We start from the raw sequence: 18,885 nt of genomic DNA, 5'->3' as shown, positions 1-18,885 counted from the left end.
CAGGAAATATGATTTGTGGTTTTGCAGTTATATAAGACATACTGTTTTCAGTCTTGCGAACATAACTTTTTACAGTTTGTTTTTTGTGGAGATTAAATGAACCATAACGTGTTCATTAGTGAACTATAGACGCTCTGGAAGGTTGATGTTGTTACATTTGAACAAGTGAGGTTTCCCCCGTCTCCAGCAAAGCTAAGATAAGCTAGCTGTCTCCTGGTGGTAATAGCTTCATGAATGTGCAATCATTAGATTATTATCAATCTTCTTCTCTAACTCTCAGAAAGAAAGCTCATCTGAAAACCACTCCTTCAATACCCCACATGTGTATTCAATACATAAAGACCAATTTGAACTTGAGATATTAAAGTATGTCCTTTGTACACACAAATTCTTGAGCAAGGCATGTGAAGCTTATTAGCATCAAACTCAATCATTTCAGATTTGCTGTCCCCTCTAGGAGTCCTTGGTGGGAATGGCTGTGACATGTGAGGTCTTCTCTATGGGCATGTCTACCCTGTCATGCGTGTCCTTGTTCATTCACTAGCCTTAGCACACATATACCGCCTTGTTCACCCCCCTCAAAATCAGTGCCAAACACTGACGACTCTGCGACTCTGTCATAAAAACCACTCTGCACAGCATGCCCATGTCAACACAGACTTGGCCAGTAAAGACAGAACCCTCATTTGTGAGCCCATTCACACCCGGATCCGTCCTCACATCATTTAGCCGTAGTGGCCGCACACACATTACGTTTTCAGGCCTGTCACTTTTTCAAAGCAACTTTCAAAGTTGTTCAAAGCAGGATACTATAAATGTCACCTGTAAAAACAAATCCAATGCTTTTAGAACTGCAGGCAGTTTGAGATAAAAGCAAAGAATGTGTGGAGACATCAAGAGACAAAAAAGCTATCATCAGATTCAACAGCCATGGCACTTTTCATTCTTTAGATTAGTTTCAGAGCAACAGTTGTCTCACGCATCAGTCCCCTATTGCTATTTAGCTCTATTTTAATAGGCTCACACTCACAGACATTCCTGCTACGCGATATGATCTGCCTGCCACCAGGCCACCCTCCTTCACACACACACACACACACACACACACACACACACAAAGACAGACAATTTTTTTCCAGACAACTCGAAAGAACAGTACAGGGAGTGTGTGTCATTCTCATTTGCTGTATGGGTGATGGGATGGGAGTGGGCTGCCATATGGGCTACAGGCCCGAGCTCCGGTGTGTGTGTGTGTGTGTGTGGCTGTTTTGCACTTGGCAGGTGCTGCAGTAGCAACAAACCTATAGTATAGTATTTTCTATTTTAGATTTATCAGATCAAATTGAGTCATTAAAAAGATATTTGGTTTCTCTAGAAAAACAGGGTGTGAAAAAAGTTTGACATTTGCTATTTGACATTTAGATATTAGATCAAAAGATGAATGAATAGAAAAATATCCAGATGAATTAATAAATATAAATAGTTGCAGGGCTAGATGTGTTTCCACTAGTGGAGGCCTTTGTACTCACGGAGCTCATCGAAGTGCGTCTCCATGCCGTCGGCCCCTGGCACCGAGCAGATGAGCCTGGCCTTCAGGAAGGTGCTCCACTTGTTGACCAGGCAGCAGTGGCCTCCATCATCATTCTGTATTTGAGAGGGTGACGGGCGACACAGAACAGTTTCTCCATCACTCGCTCAAAGTCACATCCTCCTCTGTCTTCCTACAAAAAAAACAACAACAACCCAGGTGGAGCCACCCACGCACGCTATACTGTACTTGTTGGTTTGCAAAGCTGGGAAGCTAAGAGGAAGTGTGGCGAGATGGTAAACACCGTCTCCTCCTATTGAGACTATTCCATCTGTGGTGGAGAGATGCCAGAATCTATCCCAGTAAGAACGAGCTGAGACCAGTATGTGCTTTGGATTCATCTTCCACAACTAGCATCTTTAGAGGACGCATGTATATTTCCACCTTATACTTTAGAGGGTGGATCTAGGCTTATTCGTGCGCTACTGATAATCCCCATTTTTGGGAGTAAAATGTCTTCCAGGCCTAATTTAGAGTATACGGCTGCGTATTAGTGGTGGTGTCCAGGGCGGAGTGAGTGGCAGTAAGGCTATCCAGATGTCTGGCAAAATAAGAATGACACAGGCCCAGCAGAGCCCACTGAGAGGGGGATGAGTGTGTGTGCCGGGTCAGCACCTGACCCCCTCCAATAATTACAACGGTGGAACAGCTGATGCGATGAGCACACGTACGCCACATTTTCTCACTTGTAGCCGTGCTCATAGACGCGCGGCAACGCGCGGCAACGCTCACAAACGCACAAAAATCCATAAAGGAACGCATACACACACAAGCTTGGGCACTATTAAACGCCCCATGAGCTTTCCACAGCCATTTGTTGTTATTCACTTTGAAATTTGAAAGGCACACAGGCTTTTGTGGAGGAAGTCGAGTTAACTGAAAAAGACTCTAAAAGAGAGTATTTTGAAAGCAGTGGCTTATTTTGTACCATGTACACTTAACGCTTCAAGGGTTTTTAGGATTATAGAGGAGATGAGGTCAGAAGACCACAGGGTCAGAGGTCAGATGTTAACCACCCAGACAGAGGGATGCATTGAAGACAGGAAGGTTAAAGACACATGTGGATTCCAGCATGTCAGCGTTGGCCAAACACTGGTTTGGCCTCGGGAGCCTACAGCCTGCTTTTCATATTGTTGCAGGCTTTCTTTTCATTATGTTTACACCCAAAAACAAACACACTCCTCACTGTGTACACACCAGGCAGATGCGTCCTATGCGGGACTGGGTCACGGGACTATGGCCCATCTCAGAGGACTTCTCCCGGAAGAAGAAATACAGCTTGTCGTCGTTTCTCTCTGCGCTGTCAGGGATGAGCTGAACGTGAATGAAAGTGGGGTCTGTGGGGAAAAGAGGTGTTGAGATGGTCAGCCAGAGGAGAATTTGGGGAAACATCTGGCTAAAATCTTTTGTAGACTCCCTCCATTTCCTGTTTTTGGCGATGGATTCTAAACACATGCAAAAAACGGAATCTTTTCATTTCAGCTCTTCATATGGAACCTTGTTTGGACATTGCAGGAAGGCTTCACAAGCTGGATAGTGGCTCTGAGTATCTTATATGGGCTAAATAGGTAATTTACCATTTAACCATCTGGAGTTGTACTGATCTGTTCGCATGGCGGTCTTTGTCCCCAGAGTACGGAAAATGGCAGAATCTGTCCCCATAAAGTCAACATAGACTCCAGCATATAGTTCTCCATCTGAGAAAGAGAGAAAACAGTTCAGCAGACATTCATGAAGTCGACATTCCAGCATCACCCTGGGCACAAAACGCCAAGGCTGACTTTTTTTTCCAAAATACAAAAGTTGAGAGTAACAGAGTTTCAGACATGAAATGGTAAGGAAAAACCGTCAGTCAATATATAAAAGTTGGATCCTAGAAAAAAAGTGTCCAAAACAAACTCAAAAAGTGTATTGTATTAGTTTGTCAGGTTTCTGGAAAGGACAAAGTCATTAGTTACTAATTAGTGGGCCACTGAAATCGTTAATGTTTGCTAATCCTGCCTTCCTTAGTTAGCACTATGTCAGGCTTTATATTCGCACATAATGAAATTATGAAGATTCATTTGGAAAATATTTCTCTTTAATTTCACAAAGGTGTTGAGTAACTTGGGTTTTGCCAGCTGAAATATGGACTATCAGCATCTGTAGCTAGCTAGTGTAAGCTAATGTGAACACTAAAAGTACAGAGGCAGGTTGTCTGCAAAAAAGAAAGTCTTGCCCAAATAGCCAGCAAAATTCCCCCTGCCTTTGGAAATAAATTATGTTTTCCTACCAGAAAACGTCCATTGAAAACACTAAGAATTTATGGGATATATAGAAAATAAAGCGTTACCAAAACCAGTGCTCAAATTCCCTGAAACAGCCTTCGCACGCACTCCATGAAGACATAAAATATGAGCACATGCATGTGTGCAAACCGACAAATGAATACAAAGGCCTTGTTAAGCCACAGGAAGTTAAGGTGTTGGCCCCCCAGCTGCTGTAAGGGCCCCACCGCACAGCAGGTGTGACTGTCAGAGCCTCCAGAGATGGAGTGAGCAGACAGCAGGAGGTGAAGCGGAGGAAACAAAAAACACTGTCCTACCACCATTACATTCAATGTCATGGTCCTCATGGGCACTACATGAAGATTGATGATGGATCGTTAAAACGTCCGTGGATGACGGGCGGTCTAATGTGGTGGAGAGCTGAGCAGTCAGTGGCCAATGCTAGCCAATGGGCTGTGGTGGTACAGGGTACCTAATACTTGTTATAATACAGGTAGAGGAAATAAAGTGTTCTGATTGGGAAGAAATTCAACAAGTAAAAAAATATTAGGTAACATTTTTTTATAAAAAAGTTAAAAAAAATGTAATTTAAAAATAAATTAAAAAATATGGCTGTATTGAGCCATGAAATGCTGTACACCTGTTTACATCAACCTGGATGTTCAATATCTGTGCACACTAAAAAAAACGTTTCAAGCGTCAGTTACCAAACATGTTCCGTGTATACTTTGATATTTTTAGGGGAATGACTCTTGATGAGGGGTTCATGGCACACAGTCCTAAATCTGTTGTGTATGTTTTCAGCTGATTTAAGGTTATTCAGGTAATTTAACAGTGTTAAGGTAGCATTGCGGAGGATTGCATTCACCCGCGGCCTGTCCCCATAGAGAGAAGATCGCATGTCTGCATGCAATATAAGGCTATGCTATGCTATAATGCTAAGTATGTAAGTACATGACAGTTTGACTATTAAAACATGTGCAAATACTTGAGGCCCTGTTGGAAATAAAACTGTATGCACATGGGGAATTAACAATAAAAGTCATTTTACTCTTCAAATGGTGACAAAAGCACTGAAATGCTTTCCCAACATTTTTTGATTGGAAGTATTTTGATTGGAAGCCAGCAAGTCCAAAGAGACTTTCACATATTAAATGCACATATTCATTTGCCCATCTCCACCCTAACAAGAAAACATTCCTGAGAATATAATGGATATACTGATTTGTTTTAGCAGCTCACTGTGGGGAATAAGCGCTGAATGGCACTCAGCCTGAACTTCTTGACTTCTTCAATGGCAGAGAATACATATCTGCTATTAACAAAATTTGGCAAAAAAATAACCTGTGAGCAGGGAGAAGCCGATATAAAGAAACATGAGACAAAAAAAGAACAATCCACATGGGACAACACTGCCATGGCTATGAAGACTGCTGGGCCTCTCTATATACCTGTGCCCTCATGTGACCAAACCCAGAAGATACTCACTGATCAAAGCTGACACGCTATTCAGATTCGGGTCATAGGAGCACTTTCCTTTCCCAGATTCCACTTTCCCTGGCTCCAAACGAAAGATTTCTTCCTGAAATGGAAAAATCATATAAAGATGCCAATAAATCCAGTACTCTTCATCTTGTCACTGTGATTCCCCTGTGCAGGGAAAATGGGGCAGGGAATGTCCCCCTTCTGACTCCCGTGGGACCAATACGGCCTAATGGGGGATGAAGTATTAGAATAGCGCTACATCAGAAAAATACATTGGTCAGGAAAGCGAGGAATGTTTGAATGCATCTTCACGCCACTCTACTGTGGAAAACAATGTGTTGTGGGCTGCTTATGTTGGCATAATAAGTTGCATGCCAAATGTCTCCCATCTTCGTGGTACCTATGGCTATGCAGGCCTACAGCACCTGTAATCCAGCACATAGACAACAATCCTGAGATGGTGGCTGGATGATTGATGATCACTGCTAGTGGCAACCCTGCATGCACGCAACAGATGTTGGCACTAGAGAAGTTGGTGGGGAATTTGCATATTAAAAGCAAGGTGGTGGGAGGAATCAGTTGCATGCGATGACTTGTCCTGTTGCCACGTCTCACAGACCAATCCTCATTTTAACCCCCAATGTGAATAGAGATGGAGACATCTCTGTCGATGTCCGTCAGCACTAAAGCAGGGGAGAGCATATGGCACTGTGCAACGCTCACTTCATTTGATCATGAGCAGCCTTGTGTAATTCTCATTGTTGATTAAAAGATCTCGTAAACGTTAACCCACTTGTACAACTAGGAGGTGGTGGCAGCACACTCCCAGCCGTGACCGATGTTGATGTGCAAAAAAGGTTGCAAACATTTATGCTCACAAGAGGGAATCACAAGGCTCACACAACCGTGCTGTAAAATACGACCTTCCAACAAAATTTGTAACATATTTTAAAATCAAAATTGATCTAAAAACAATAACTTTTAAAATGGCCACACTTCACTTAATGCCTTTATGTTTCAAAGTGCTCGGAGAGCTTAAACAGCAGAGACGTGTTTGAGTGTGTGGCTCTTTTATTTCCTTTGCTGCACAGCTAGTTGGCTACAGATGGCTGGTGTTTGCACTGGGCTAACAAAGCCCGGTGTGGGAGTGGGTCAAATCAGATGCTGACTAGTCCTGCCGCCTTTGTGGGAGAAACTGCACCACATTCCTACAGGAGGTGGAGGGCTTGCTGCGGTAAAGTCTGATGGGTGGGACAACCTGCATAGTCTCAGATAAGCGGCATGAATGACTCGCTTATCTGTTGTGCGTGTGCGCTCCTAGATATATGGTGAATTAAAATTAATATGACATGCATTGAACAGCAGTGAAAGCATTTTTAATTGAATTTGAGCCGAGCAAAAGTCAACAGCAGCTGGATAAGCCATTTCCACTTGAAAATCACGCTCTCATGCAAAACATGGCATTTAACACCAATGTAAAGAACAAATGGACAATGACAAATACGAAAGGTTGCTCAGATTGTGACGGTTATGAAAAGACAAAAGTGTATGAGACAAAATGAAATGACATAAAACGCCATCCCTCATTGACTTTTAGATTGCGGATGGGCTAAAAAAGATGCATGCCAAATGTTGTTAACGAGCGGTAGCGAAGTTAAGGACAGCAATGGTGAGAAAATGTCCACGGACACGAAGACAGGGAGCATGCTGCTGGTGACCACGAGCCCAAGCAGTGTGCAGGGCTGCGGCGCAGACCAGGCCCACATCGCACCTTGAGTCCCAGTGTCTCGTGCACCGCGCTGGGTTCAGCTGCGCGGCTAGCTCTTCCTCTGGCCTGGGCCATCTGCAGATACATGGACGTCTAAAAAACAGGAGACAGTAGCACAGTCTGGATGTTACGCCACGGAAGACAAAGGCCCCTCTAACCTCAACTCTTAAATCCGTCCTGACTTCAATGCGGAGTGAGAAATTCCCCGAACCAATACTACTGAAATGAAATAGTATGGAAGTCCATGAAGAAAACACATGGATGTGAGTGTGATTGTGCAGGGAACATGTGCAGCTTTATTTGGCCAGATGGTTCCCTATCCTGCGGTTGAGTCAATAAAGGTTTTCACAGTATGGTACATACATTCGCCTCAAAACTGCTGCTGCCAAAGCAAAACGTTTGGCTTTGACCGTGAACCAAAGCTACAATGCCCCTTCTTCATTGAAGTAATGACACCAATCAGTATGGAATTTGAATACAAAAAACAAAAATATTTCCCTATGTGTATCAGAATTTGTATTCGCAACACGTTGGTGTGGAGTGTATCATATTATAATTTTGCAATCATCGTCGACTCCCCAGCCCAGCAGAGAAGTGCGGTCATGGGGGAGACGGACCTGTCCGCACAATGTGATGGAGAAAGAAACAGCCCTCTCGTCAATGGACTAGAACTGGAACATTCCACTGGCACCACATAATGGGAGCTCCCGCTTCCAATTACCCAAAGTCGCACATGGTAGAGGCTGGCGGGTGGCCTGGATGCATGAGGGGCTGGACGGATAGGTGAGGGAATGGATGGAAACCCTTCGTTAGTGACGGGTCACGTAGGAGCCACATGCAACAGGGGACTCATGCAAGTCACGCTTGCCATTGAAACTTATTTGCCCGTATTGTATATCTCTAGAGAGATTCCAATGGGAAATTTACTTTTTATTTATCCCCTTTTAAAAACTCCCCTGGTCATCATTAGGGAACAAGTGTGATATTTAAGGAACAGTGAGGTGTTAAAGGGGAGTAACACGAGGTGGCGATGCCTGGCTGGCTTGGGTTAGAAAATTCAAGAGATCCCATTAAAAGCATGAGACTAAACAAGGTAGGGTTAACAGCTCACTAGGGATGACAGCTGTAGTGAGGCTGTGCTGGCTGCTTTGCCAGACGCGGAGACATGGTACCTCAAGCAGGCTTAATGATAGAGGAAAATCGTAAAGGGAACCTAGCATACGGTGGATGGGGAGCAGGAACTTGGGTGGGAGGAACAAAAAACAAAAAATTCCATTGACGATGCAGATGGGGAGAGGGGTTTTACTTTGCTGGGTTGATCTTCTTTGATAGAACCTTTTGAGTTGGTTGTCTTTAATCCTAACCTGAGGTTTGCGGCCGCGGTTGACAAAGGTACAGACAGGATTGTAGGCCCCAGTCCCACAGATGTAGAGCTGAGTCCGGTTCCATGGCTCCACCAGACGGATAAAGTTTGCACACTCCTCCTGGAGGCACAAAGACAAGAATCAACCTAAAAACATTAAAAAGCCATATTCTACCATATTCTACTGGTTCACCTAGTATGAGTAGCTGAAAACCAGTAATTCAATCAACCTATCTGACAGTGATGTTATGCTAACCACCATATGCTGGTAGAGAGGGAGATTCAGGATTCAGAGATTCAGCTTATTTCTGTCTCCTTGGCGAGACAAAGGGGAACCAAGACATTTACTGGGCCAATTTTAGACCTCGCAGTTGATTTTTACAGATCCCTTTACAGCTACATACTTTCTCTTTTTTAACCCATCAAGTCGACGTAAATCACCTGAGCTGAACAGCCCTGCTGGTCTTATGAGCACTGTTAATAGGCGTACTTACATTGGCGTCCTTCCCACTCACAAGGCACTCCATCCTTCGTCGTTCAGACACTGGCCAGTGAATCTGTGAAGGACATTTGACAGTTACAATTGAAACTGTTTTGCAGAGTTATTTGGGATAAAACGGGATACCCACAAAATGCAATATTAAAATGACCCAAGACCAGGAGTGCATACAACAAAAACTCGATGTGAGCAAACCAACATGACTGATGCTGGAGTCCTACAATATAACGTGTTGCCCTTTTGGTAGCTGTTGCAGTGTTGAGGTCAAGGCGCTTGTTTCATCACAGCATAACAGAGGTAAGGGGAGGCGGGGCATGGACATGGTCTTACAATATGCGGTTCCTTGTTGATGTCATGGAGGTCCAGGGACAGGATGTGGTCCTTGCTGCCAACGTACATGCGGTCATGGTCCTCGTCCATACGCAGGATCCGGTAGTCGGACGTGTTGAGGAGGTAGGCGAAGTGATGAGCAGTACCAGTGGATCGCAGCTCTGTGAAGACACACAAATATACCCATTAATGACTGTGGTTCACATGCACACTTAACACATACACATGCATGCACAACTGGCACATTCCTCGTGCTGCTTCTGCATACCCTGCGTGGAGTTAGCTCATGGTTTTCCAACAACACTGCTGTAACTTAACACCGCACATTAGAGACTCAAGTGCCACTGAGTATCTGTCACACGGTGTTGATGGCTTAATACCGCACGAGTGGATCAGAGGATCTAGAAAGTCATCGATTGGCTGACTGTTAACAAAGTGAGAAGTAAGAAAAGACAGACAAGGTAGACTAAGACCTAGATATTCATTGAGTTTAGGTTCAAACTGCTTCATCCCTTTTTGGACCCTGCACTTTGAAAGTTGGCGCCTTTGGTAACACAATGCAGTCGACAAGTCCTCTCGTGTCCAGGGTAACTCAATCTCCCTATAGCTCAGTGTTGGAGTGTTTGTTTGGTATATTCTTCTTGGTTCAGCAACCACGTACAAACAGGGCAGGGAGGCCACTGCTAAGACGGCAAAGGCCCCATGCCACACAGTAGACAAACACACACTCCTACGCAATCTATAGGGTAGATGCATTGGAGGGTGGCCATCACATATTCTTGGACAAACACAGAAGCTCACTCATACAGCAGGAAAGTCCCGTTTCACTGCTTTATTTTATTACCAACAGACCTAGAAAATCTGAAACAGGGACCCACACTGAGGATTTAGCAGCCAAAAATGTGGTGAAGGGAAATCAGATGATAAACTGTCAGGTACAGTTAGCTTTGTTTTACTATTTACAAATGATATGTCAGAACTGGGCTGGGCCGGTGTATAATAAATGAAGGCCATGTAAAATGTAATAAACGTGGGGCGTCTGACCTTAGAAAGCCACTCCCAATACTTGAATAAAGAATCATCTTGAGATTAAAAAATGCTTGTCAGTTGATTGATAATCACACATTTGTGTGCAAGCTCTGTATGTGCAGTCATGCTCCGTATGTTGAATGAAGTTCCTGAGAAACATTCCTGTGAGGTTGTTAGGTGGTGCTGCGGAAGAGGTCTGGACACCAAGGCATGCAAGGCAATCAACATGTCCACCATTGGGCCTTAAAATAAACATCATCTCAAGACCTTTTCAAACACACTCTCTACTGGATCTGATACTACCCCTCTTTCATGCCAGAACTAAATTTAGCACTGGGTTACTTCAATAAGCAAAGATTAATAGCATTAGACTTGTTATATTTGGAGAGTTTGACTTGATAACTGTGCCCACCAAAGGAATGTTTACGGAACCGCCAGTGATTGACAGATGTCAGAGCCCATGGCAGAGGAGATACATGTGGCCCGACCTGGTGATTATTTTTGTTGGAGACTTAGGTTGAATGATGAGTCCCTATACACACTAGCTGTTTATATGTGTGTGCCGATGAAACACACTGGTTAAATTTGCATTTGCATGTACACACACACACACACACACATTCCGAGGGCCAGTCGAAGCTCTTCCTGAAGCAGCTTGTCAGTAACTCCTCAGTGTGTGTGTTTGTTTGTTGTCAGAGAGTAGCAGGATGGGACCATCCATCATCTGACAACACCCCAAATATAGAGCCAAACATTTAAAAAAACATCGAACCTCTAATCCTCCAACATAATATGTAATCTACACAATATAATCCCTAATCCAGCAAAATCTCTACACTGGAATGAAATATCTTTCCACACACCGTATCCTTCAGATATGCCTAATTAATGACAATGTTTTGGAGGTATCAAACCCTTCAGAAAACCTTGGTTCAGCCTTCATGGCTTCATGGCGGTCTCAATACCATTGGGCCTTCTTGTACCAGTAGAAATTAAACCTCTCACTGTGAGTTTAAGAAAATGTTGTTTCTGTTCACATACTTTTTTTGCAAAATAACCGAGAGGAGTGAATGTGAAGTCATGGAAACTAAAAGGTAACTCGTTGACCTGACAGTTTTGGAGATTGTTTGTCGTGCCTCATCTGCAGGACTGATGAGTTGAGATCAATCTCTGGTGAACCACACAATTTAAATGTGAGACGTGTATGCACTTTGGCTCAAATACCTGTAATCATGTGCATAAATAACCTCGACAAAAGCAGTTAAATACATGAAAATGAGCATGAATGCGATCATATTCTGTTGTTTGTTTGCTGTCACACAAGAAACTAACCACACCTTGGAAGTGTGTGTTTGGTCCACACCACGGTTCAGCATTCACAACAGCCCAAGGGAACTTAAATCAACTTTAAATCAAACAAAATATATGAGACAAGGAAGACACGGAAGATATTATTAAGAAAGAACGAGGGAAAGAGTCTGGCATCTGAAATGTGCAAAGTCTAGCCAATAGACATCATTCCCTTGTCAAACCGCCTTTCTCAGCTCAGGCCCAAAGTCAACCGTCGCCTCAGGCAGAGGCACATGGCATTGTGCTCCAATGAAATGTTGATAGAGGAGGTTTAATGGCAGCGGTCTGAGCCCGGCTGCTACACTGCCCTGGGGGTCTGTCCGGCTGTGAAAACAAGGCCGAGCCCAGTGCCACTCACAACCAGCTTGGAAAGACGCAGCAGCACACCAGATCCAGAGCAATGCCGAGGAAAAAGTGGAATTTGTAGGGTTGCGTTGAGAGCCTGTGGCTATTCCCAGAAGGAAGCAGAGCCACATTAGCCAAGTTTCAGATGAACAAAAACGTTAATTAAATTAAATGAAATTACCAAAAAGATCCCTGATCTGCTCAACCAACCCCAGATACGCACGCTCAATCCGCTCCTGTGTCCCGTAACATGCAACGACATACTGTAGATTACAATTGCAACAGGAAAGGCTCAGAGTGGCTGAACTGCGTTGCTCTTTGTCCGCCACATTAGGGCATGACAGCCTTTTCCATACACACAGACTTATCCTGCAGATTTAGAAGCCGGGAGCAAGTGTGTCTATTAAAGCCAGATAAACTTTCCAAGTAGCCCATTACTGCGTGTACGGTTTGGGTTCACTCTGGGGGGTCTGCACGCGCACAGCGAGGGCTTTGTTTCTGGAACTCACCGCTTCCCCCTGAGGAATGGCAATGCCACTATTAGAGGTGAACGTAAGCCGGTCCGGGAACCTGATCCTAGCACTCAACGTCTCTCCCTGTACATATTCACTTCCTTCTCTATGCTAGGGCGCCGTGCGCCTGCAAAGAAATAAGAAGTCTGTACATGACAGGGCTTTTTTCTTCTCGTTCTCAAGCTTTCATGTACTGGAGAAGTGCATGTGTGGTAGTGCACGGAAATGTTAAGCAATTACACATGAGAGAACTGTGTCCAGACGCTCTTCTCAGTCGGCTGGACGCAGACAGTCCTCTCCTGTCTCCAAGCATGCCAAGGTGCTGCTGGCTGCCACATCTCAACATAACAGGGAGATAAGTCCTGAACAAAGTCTACTTTAATGTCATCCGAGCCAACTCGTGTAAAGAGCTTTATTTACGTTGTGAGACAACGAGGCCCGTTGTCTACAAGGCTACGTTGTGTAGATCATCCTTTGTGCAAAGTTCCTTAAACACACCTACTAAGTTCTGGGCTTGAATGCAGAAAAGTTACTTGAGGATTTTAAGTTTTTTTCTTCCAGAAGAAAATAGACAAATTTTGATAAGCCTTATATTTGATGAAATTCACCAATGAATGATTCAAAAAAATTTCCTTCATCCGTGGCATACATAAACATGCATTTACAGATGCTTCCAGGACACACTCAGGAAACTCTCTATGAACTTAAACCACTTCAAACAAAGCGTATCCTTACACCAACCAACGCTAAAATCTCTCAAACGCATAATCACAAGCTGCACCATGTCAACAGCTAATGTCTTCATGTGCATAAAAAACAAATGGCGGTTTATTGAAACAGGACGTCCTTTCAGCGGCGAAGAAGCCAGATGTAAAAAAAAGAAGCCAAAGAGCAAAAAGTACACAGATGGTTTAGTTTATTTATTTGCCAATATATCATTTTCATTGCATTCATTAGACTATAGAATAGTTTGGGTAGTGGCCACACTGTCTTCCTGAATGCATGTTTGCAGATGTTTGCTAGTAGGCGGGTTACTCCCTGACCTCTGGTATAGTGGTACTACTGGGAACCACGGCATGAGTCCTGCCATCTGATCGCAGTCCCTTCCTTTGCCCATTATTAATAAGACCAGTATCTTTTTCAACTTGACTAATTAAATGAGGCATGGAGACAAAGAGGAGAGGCATGCCTCACTGTCAGAATGAGCCAGCCCTCCTCCTCCCTTGGAGAGAATACTTGGCTGCTGACGCTGATCTCTGGGGCTGCAGCTCTACATGTTATAGCACATAGCTCCATCTTCAATTAATAGCCAACGGGCTGGGTTAACTTTGGAAATACGTTTGGACAGGAAAAGTTACCTGGCACGCTGTTCACTCTCAACATCACATCTCAAGAAATAAAGAAAATCACACTGGTGAATGCTGTCTTTAGACATGGTTTCCCACCACGCTGTCACACGAAGGAGGAAAGAGACTGGATATATTTAGCTGTTAATGCATCCTACTTAGCCGGTAACATCAAAACTTCCTTTTTTATTACTGCATCCAGCCTAACAGTACACAGACCACCCCACTTTCCTGGCAGGTTTGCAAGAATCATGGGGTAAGTGATTGGATCATGGAAAAAATCTTTCTGCGTGTTTAAACGAAACACAAAAGAGAGGGAGAGAGAGACGCAGTGAATACACATTCTGGCACCTGACAGCGCTCGCTGCATGACACTGATATGGGTGTTCCACCGCGCCGCATATTTCTCTGCTTTCAAATTGGGTAAATTAAAAGTGCAGGTCGTTGCCAATGACAGTGCAGAGCATGTTGCTGCTTGAAGCCTGTACTTCTCCCTCTGAGAGCTCCCCAAGGAGGAGGGGATGGGGGAGGGTGATTGGAAAGAGACAAAGGTTGTGTGGTCTGTTGCTTTGACACTGGACAAGAAGGGAGCGATGAGCAATGTGGAGCCAAGTGTGGAGCAATCACAAACGCAGTTCACGGGTCCGTGGTTTTCCCCCCTGGTGGAACGCGTGGACGATAATTACAAACTGCAGCCGCGCACCGGTCCTTCTGGCCCGAGATCACAGTGAGATCACAAATGAAGCACTAAAGCCGAAACGTATGAACCAGGATCCATTCTCTGCAAACAAAGTTGAACTGGAAAAGTCTCTCCGAACAGGTTTAGATCCCTGCCTCTGTGATTGTGTAACAAAGCGACAGAAATACCCGGCTAGCCCCTGGCGCATCACAAACAAGCTGCTCCACCTGAGCAGCGTCCCAAGGCAGTTTCCAAGCCGTCAAAAAGAGGTGTATTCTTTCACACGCACGGCAGCGGAGTGACAGCAGTGATAATTAGGGTGTTTAAGGGGGGGGGGGGCGGGTGAGTTGGCTGCTCTAACACATCAAAGGCAGCACTCGTCAGGAATCCTGGCCAAATATTTTGAATGTCGTCAAGGCAGAGGAGAAAAAACTCCAGCTAAAACGGTGTCATTACCCTTCAGGAGGCACGCTTCATTTCAACTGCAATGTTGGAGCTATGCTGCCACTTGATGCTTGTTTTTTCGGCAGTTGGGTCACTTTTTAACAAGAAGCTGTAATAAATTGAAACCGTACAGGGGACTGTGTCTTGCTGGACATGGTGAGAATTTTCCCCTGGAAGGCTCTGGCTCCCTCATGAATGTCCATGAGTTTTATTTAGTCAGTGAAATATTTAGGTAGTGTCTGCTTCCCGTGCACAAATTTGTAAAGGTGCATTTGTCTCCATCCTAACCTGACAATGCCTTTAGTGTCGCTTTGGTAGATTTCTATGATTAAGAACAGTTGTCATGTTTGCATCAAGATTAAATTCTTTCGGCAGTGCTTTGGTCTGAAAAAGCTGGGTATATTACTAGTTTATAGTATATATAAATATAACTTGTAACTGTTTACAAATCAGTCTCAATTCAATACCGATGCTTCTATGTAAGTAAACAAAACCATCAACAAGAAGGTTGTCTATTTCGCTATAGTTATTGTCATCTGTGGCTCTGGGTCTGATTCCGTGTATCAGACGCTTTCCACCTGCAGTCAGCGCTCCAGCAGGAGGTGGAGCGCAGTTTTGTTGGCGCACTGCAAACTGCTGTAAAATGAGAGCTTTCTTTAAGGGCCTCTGGTGGTCGGAAACACTACAGCATTTTCAAGGTGACCACCTAAATCAACACTTAATATTAGTTCCTCGTTGTAGTTTTAAGGTGCATGTTTACATATCGACTTGGTGTGGCATTTTACCGATGGGTACTCACAAAGCGCCATGACATAACCGTGAAAAGCCTAGTACAAGCACGTTTTTTATGTACACTCCACAAACTGTGCCAACGTGTTTTCAGTTTTCTTTGAGTTAAGTTTATTTGTTCAAATTCTGACATTATTACCTAATTTACACAGTAAGAGTTGATGCCTGTGTCTGAGAGCGGCTGTGGTTCTCTCACTTATCATAATCTACTTTCTAAAAGTGTTTCCCTGTATCTGCAGGATAAGGAGATTCCTAATATAGGGGCAATCACTGAGCTCACAAACATGAAGATGGAGATCGAAGGGCCATCTTCTGCATAGAAACAGCTTTGTGGCCTCTGAAGTGGCATCTGCACAGCTATCTCATCATGAAGTATTTTCTCATCAGGGACTCTCCACAGCGACTCCCCTTCACTCTGCTGCAAGCAACAGCAACTTTTCCACACGACTTGTCGTCAAACATTTAAAGTTATTTGGGTTCCTTGTATGCTGCACGCTTTAAAGGCAGTGTGACACTGTTGTTAAAGAATGTCTCTGTGATTACTGGAGAGTGGGTAGGAGGTTAGCTGCGCTGCTAAATGAAAAGGAAGGATAACAGCATGTGAACGCGGCAGCTGCTCGCCTCGGCTTAGTCCCTCTGTGGGATGGGGATAATAAAAGCAGTCGGAAGGCTCGGCCAGTGTGTCACATCAGATAGGACGTGTCACTCAGCAGATAAAAGATGTGCAAGGGCAGAGGATCTGGAGATATGATCTGACCCACGGTGAAATGCCATGAAGCCTGCAACACAAAGGAATGGTAATGTTTTGTAATGTGCCCTCAGTGACGTGTTCAAGCTTCAGAGAATCCTCTGTGTGTGTAGGTATGTGTGTGTGCGTTTGTGTGTGTCTGCATCATGGTGAGAGACAGACTCTGCAGCTTGCTGTTAGTAGAAAAACACAGACAGAACAGCTTGTCTGTACAAACACTTGGCAAATGAATACAAAGCACCTCTGCTCGCTGTCATTGTAATTCACACTTTATGAATTTAGAAAAGATAAGACAAAACTCAAAACTGTAATCATGTAATCATCCTTATAATTCTGGTTGGACCAAACTTCATACTAAATCCACTTTGATGAATACGATTTCCTTTTAATCACAAATCTATTAGTCATCGGCATTTTGGTTAAGAGATCTTCGTCTTAAACATGCAACAATGCAATAATTCCATCCCCTATATTCTTGCAGGCATTAGATTCAGACTTATAGTTTTTCTGCTTTCGGAAAGGGGTGTGTTCACGCATCTTACAGCCAGACGGAGTTAAGCCCCAACAAATTTGCACTATAAATATTTTGGCCTGTTTTAATCAATCATCAAGTTAAAGAAGTCTCTCCTGATGAAATAGTTTTGTCTCCAAAACCCAATAAGTGAAAAGTCATGAATGAGAATGGATTCCAAAAGGAGACAGAATCATGGTAAAAGATGGACGGGGATTGGACTCACTGCCCCCCGACTGTCAAATCACAATGAAGTGAATCAAAATGACCATTCGTGGCAAGTTGTTTGTATTCTGTTGCTGTGAGCGCCCTCGCTGGGAAAAAGCTATGACCCCGTCTAGTCTCAACATGTTGAACGTGATCCTTCACAATGGACACGCACTAAGAGCGTTTGCCGTATCACACATCATTAACCACCGCTCCTCCTGACCTCACTGTATCCACGTGTTGCGCCATGACGCTCAGTGGGGCGTGAAATCTTACTGCTCGCCACTGTCACCACCTCGTTACCACCGCACCCCACTACTCCCCTGCCGACCTGGGGGACTCACCCACTCTATAATTAGGAGCCACTGTAGTGCCCCGCCCCTCCTATGTCCAACTCCCACCCCGCTCACTAATGGCACCAATTTGTATTCAGTGTCAGCTCTGATGAGCTCTCATGCGGAGGGATAGCCTTATCACATAGCCTCTGGCTCCCATCAACTAAGCCCCTCTCCCTCTGCTTGCCAAGCCCGGAGCACTGATGGACAGGCGGAGAGGCTTGGGGAGGGGGGGAGACCCATTTGTCTCCATTCTCCACAAAATCGGTTGAGCAAGAGGAGACTAGAAATCTATTACAGAAAGCTTTACTGGGTTCTTCTTCTTAAATCCTACGCAGCCAATAAAGTGCACCGTCGGACCCCTATCCAAAGAAACATACAAACAAACACCTTTCTCCCTCAGTAAGGAAAAAAAGTATTGAGGCGGAGATCCAGTTGAGAAGGATGAGAAAATATGGAGAACTCGTAGGGAAGGGGATCCTCCCGCGAGAGTTTGGATCTAATTACACACATCTGCCAAAATGTGTGTTTTAACTGACGTGTGTTTTCATAAAACAGTCTCAGCGGTGACACATCTTGCCCTGTTCCCATCCCACCTGTCAATCCCTTCAATAGCCCTTCAACTTCTTCCTACCCATTCCATTTTCCATTCACAGGAGACTCTACTGAAAGGTGACTAGTCCATCTAAAGCACATATGTCAAATCCGGCACGCCACCGGAGTCGGGGCGGCCCGCCGAATGACTTGGTTGTTGTGAGAATTACAGATTTTCTTTTTTAAAAGGAAACGGATCTTTTCAAAATTAAGAACTATGACTAAATCTATGATGACTTTTGTCAACGAGACGAGACCAAAAAGTTGGTGGTGGCGAGGTCACAATATTTTTTTAAATAGCTGGCAAAATGAACACTGGACAGACGAGAGGTTCCCTGTGTTCTTTTTTTGCCATGCCCAGACCTGAAATGAGTTTGACACCCCTGATCTAAAGCAAACTGTGCATTTTAGTTTATTTCAAATGGAAGACAAATGCCAAAACCTTCTGCCTAGCAGGGCTTCTGCAGTCAAGGCTAGGAGACGCGAGGAGTTCAGAGGCTGCAGGACCGCAGTGGCAATGCTTTATGCTCTGGTTTAATCTGGGATTAACTCAGGGTCAGGGTTATCTCTCCAGAGCCTGTGTGGAATCAGGAAACAGGGATTGCCTGGAGTATGTAACAATAGGAACTATAGTTAGGAACCATTGTTTAGTTCCGTGGGTCACACGGACTATTGTTGTTGAGACACCGCCTGTGT

At 44.3% G+C, this 18,885-nt stretch overlaps 1 protein-coding gene across 4 annotated transcripts in view; it reads right to left on the bottom strand.

Moving 5' to 3' along the window:
* The window catches only part of sema3fb (sema domain, immunoglobulin domain (Ig), short basic domain, secreted, (semaphorin) 3Fb), a 55,359-nt gene that overhangs the window by 10,107 nt on the left and 26,367 nt on the right, over nucleotides 1–18,885 (bottom strand). For 2 of the 4 annotated variants that reach the window (XM_037491150.2, XM_062563945.1), the window contains exons 3-10: nucleotides 9,301–9,461; nucleotides 8,966–9,028; nucleotides 8,473–8,592; nucleotides 7,112–7,201; nucleotides 5,344–5,437; nucleotides 3,166–3,285; nucleotides 2,786–2,925; nucleotides 1,530–1,644 (exon numbers count right to left, since the gene is read on the bottom strand). In XM_037491150.2, the coding sequence (XP_037347047.2) occupies nucleotides 1,530–1,644; nucleotides 2,786–2,925; nucleotides 3,166–3,285; nucleotides 5,344–5,437; nucleotides 7,112–7,201; nucleotides 8,473–8,592; nucleotides 8,966–9,028; nucleotides 9,301–9,461 (903 nt within the window). The remainder of the gene's footprint in view (nucleotides 1–1,529; nucleotides 1,645–2,785; nucleotides 2,926–3,165; nucleotides 3,286–5,343; nucleotides 5,438–7,111; nucleotides 7,202–8,472; nucleotides 8,593–8,965; nucleotides 9,029–9,300; nucleotides 9,462–18,885) is intronic. The other 2 variants (XM_037491152.2, XM_062563946.1) reach the window with 1 other exon arrangement.

This window comes from Pungitius pungitius, chromosome 8 (assembly GCF_949316345.1).
Source record: "Pungitius pungitius chromosome 8, fPunPun2.1, whole genome shotgun sequence".
In the NCBI taxonomy this organism is placed as follows: Eukaryota; Metazoa; Chordata; class Actinopteri; order Perciformes; family Gasterosteidae; genus Pungitius; species Pungitius pungitius.
Note: the sequence above shows the minus strand (reverse complement) of the source record. Positions and strands in the feature narration are given on the sequence as shown.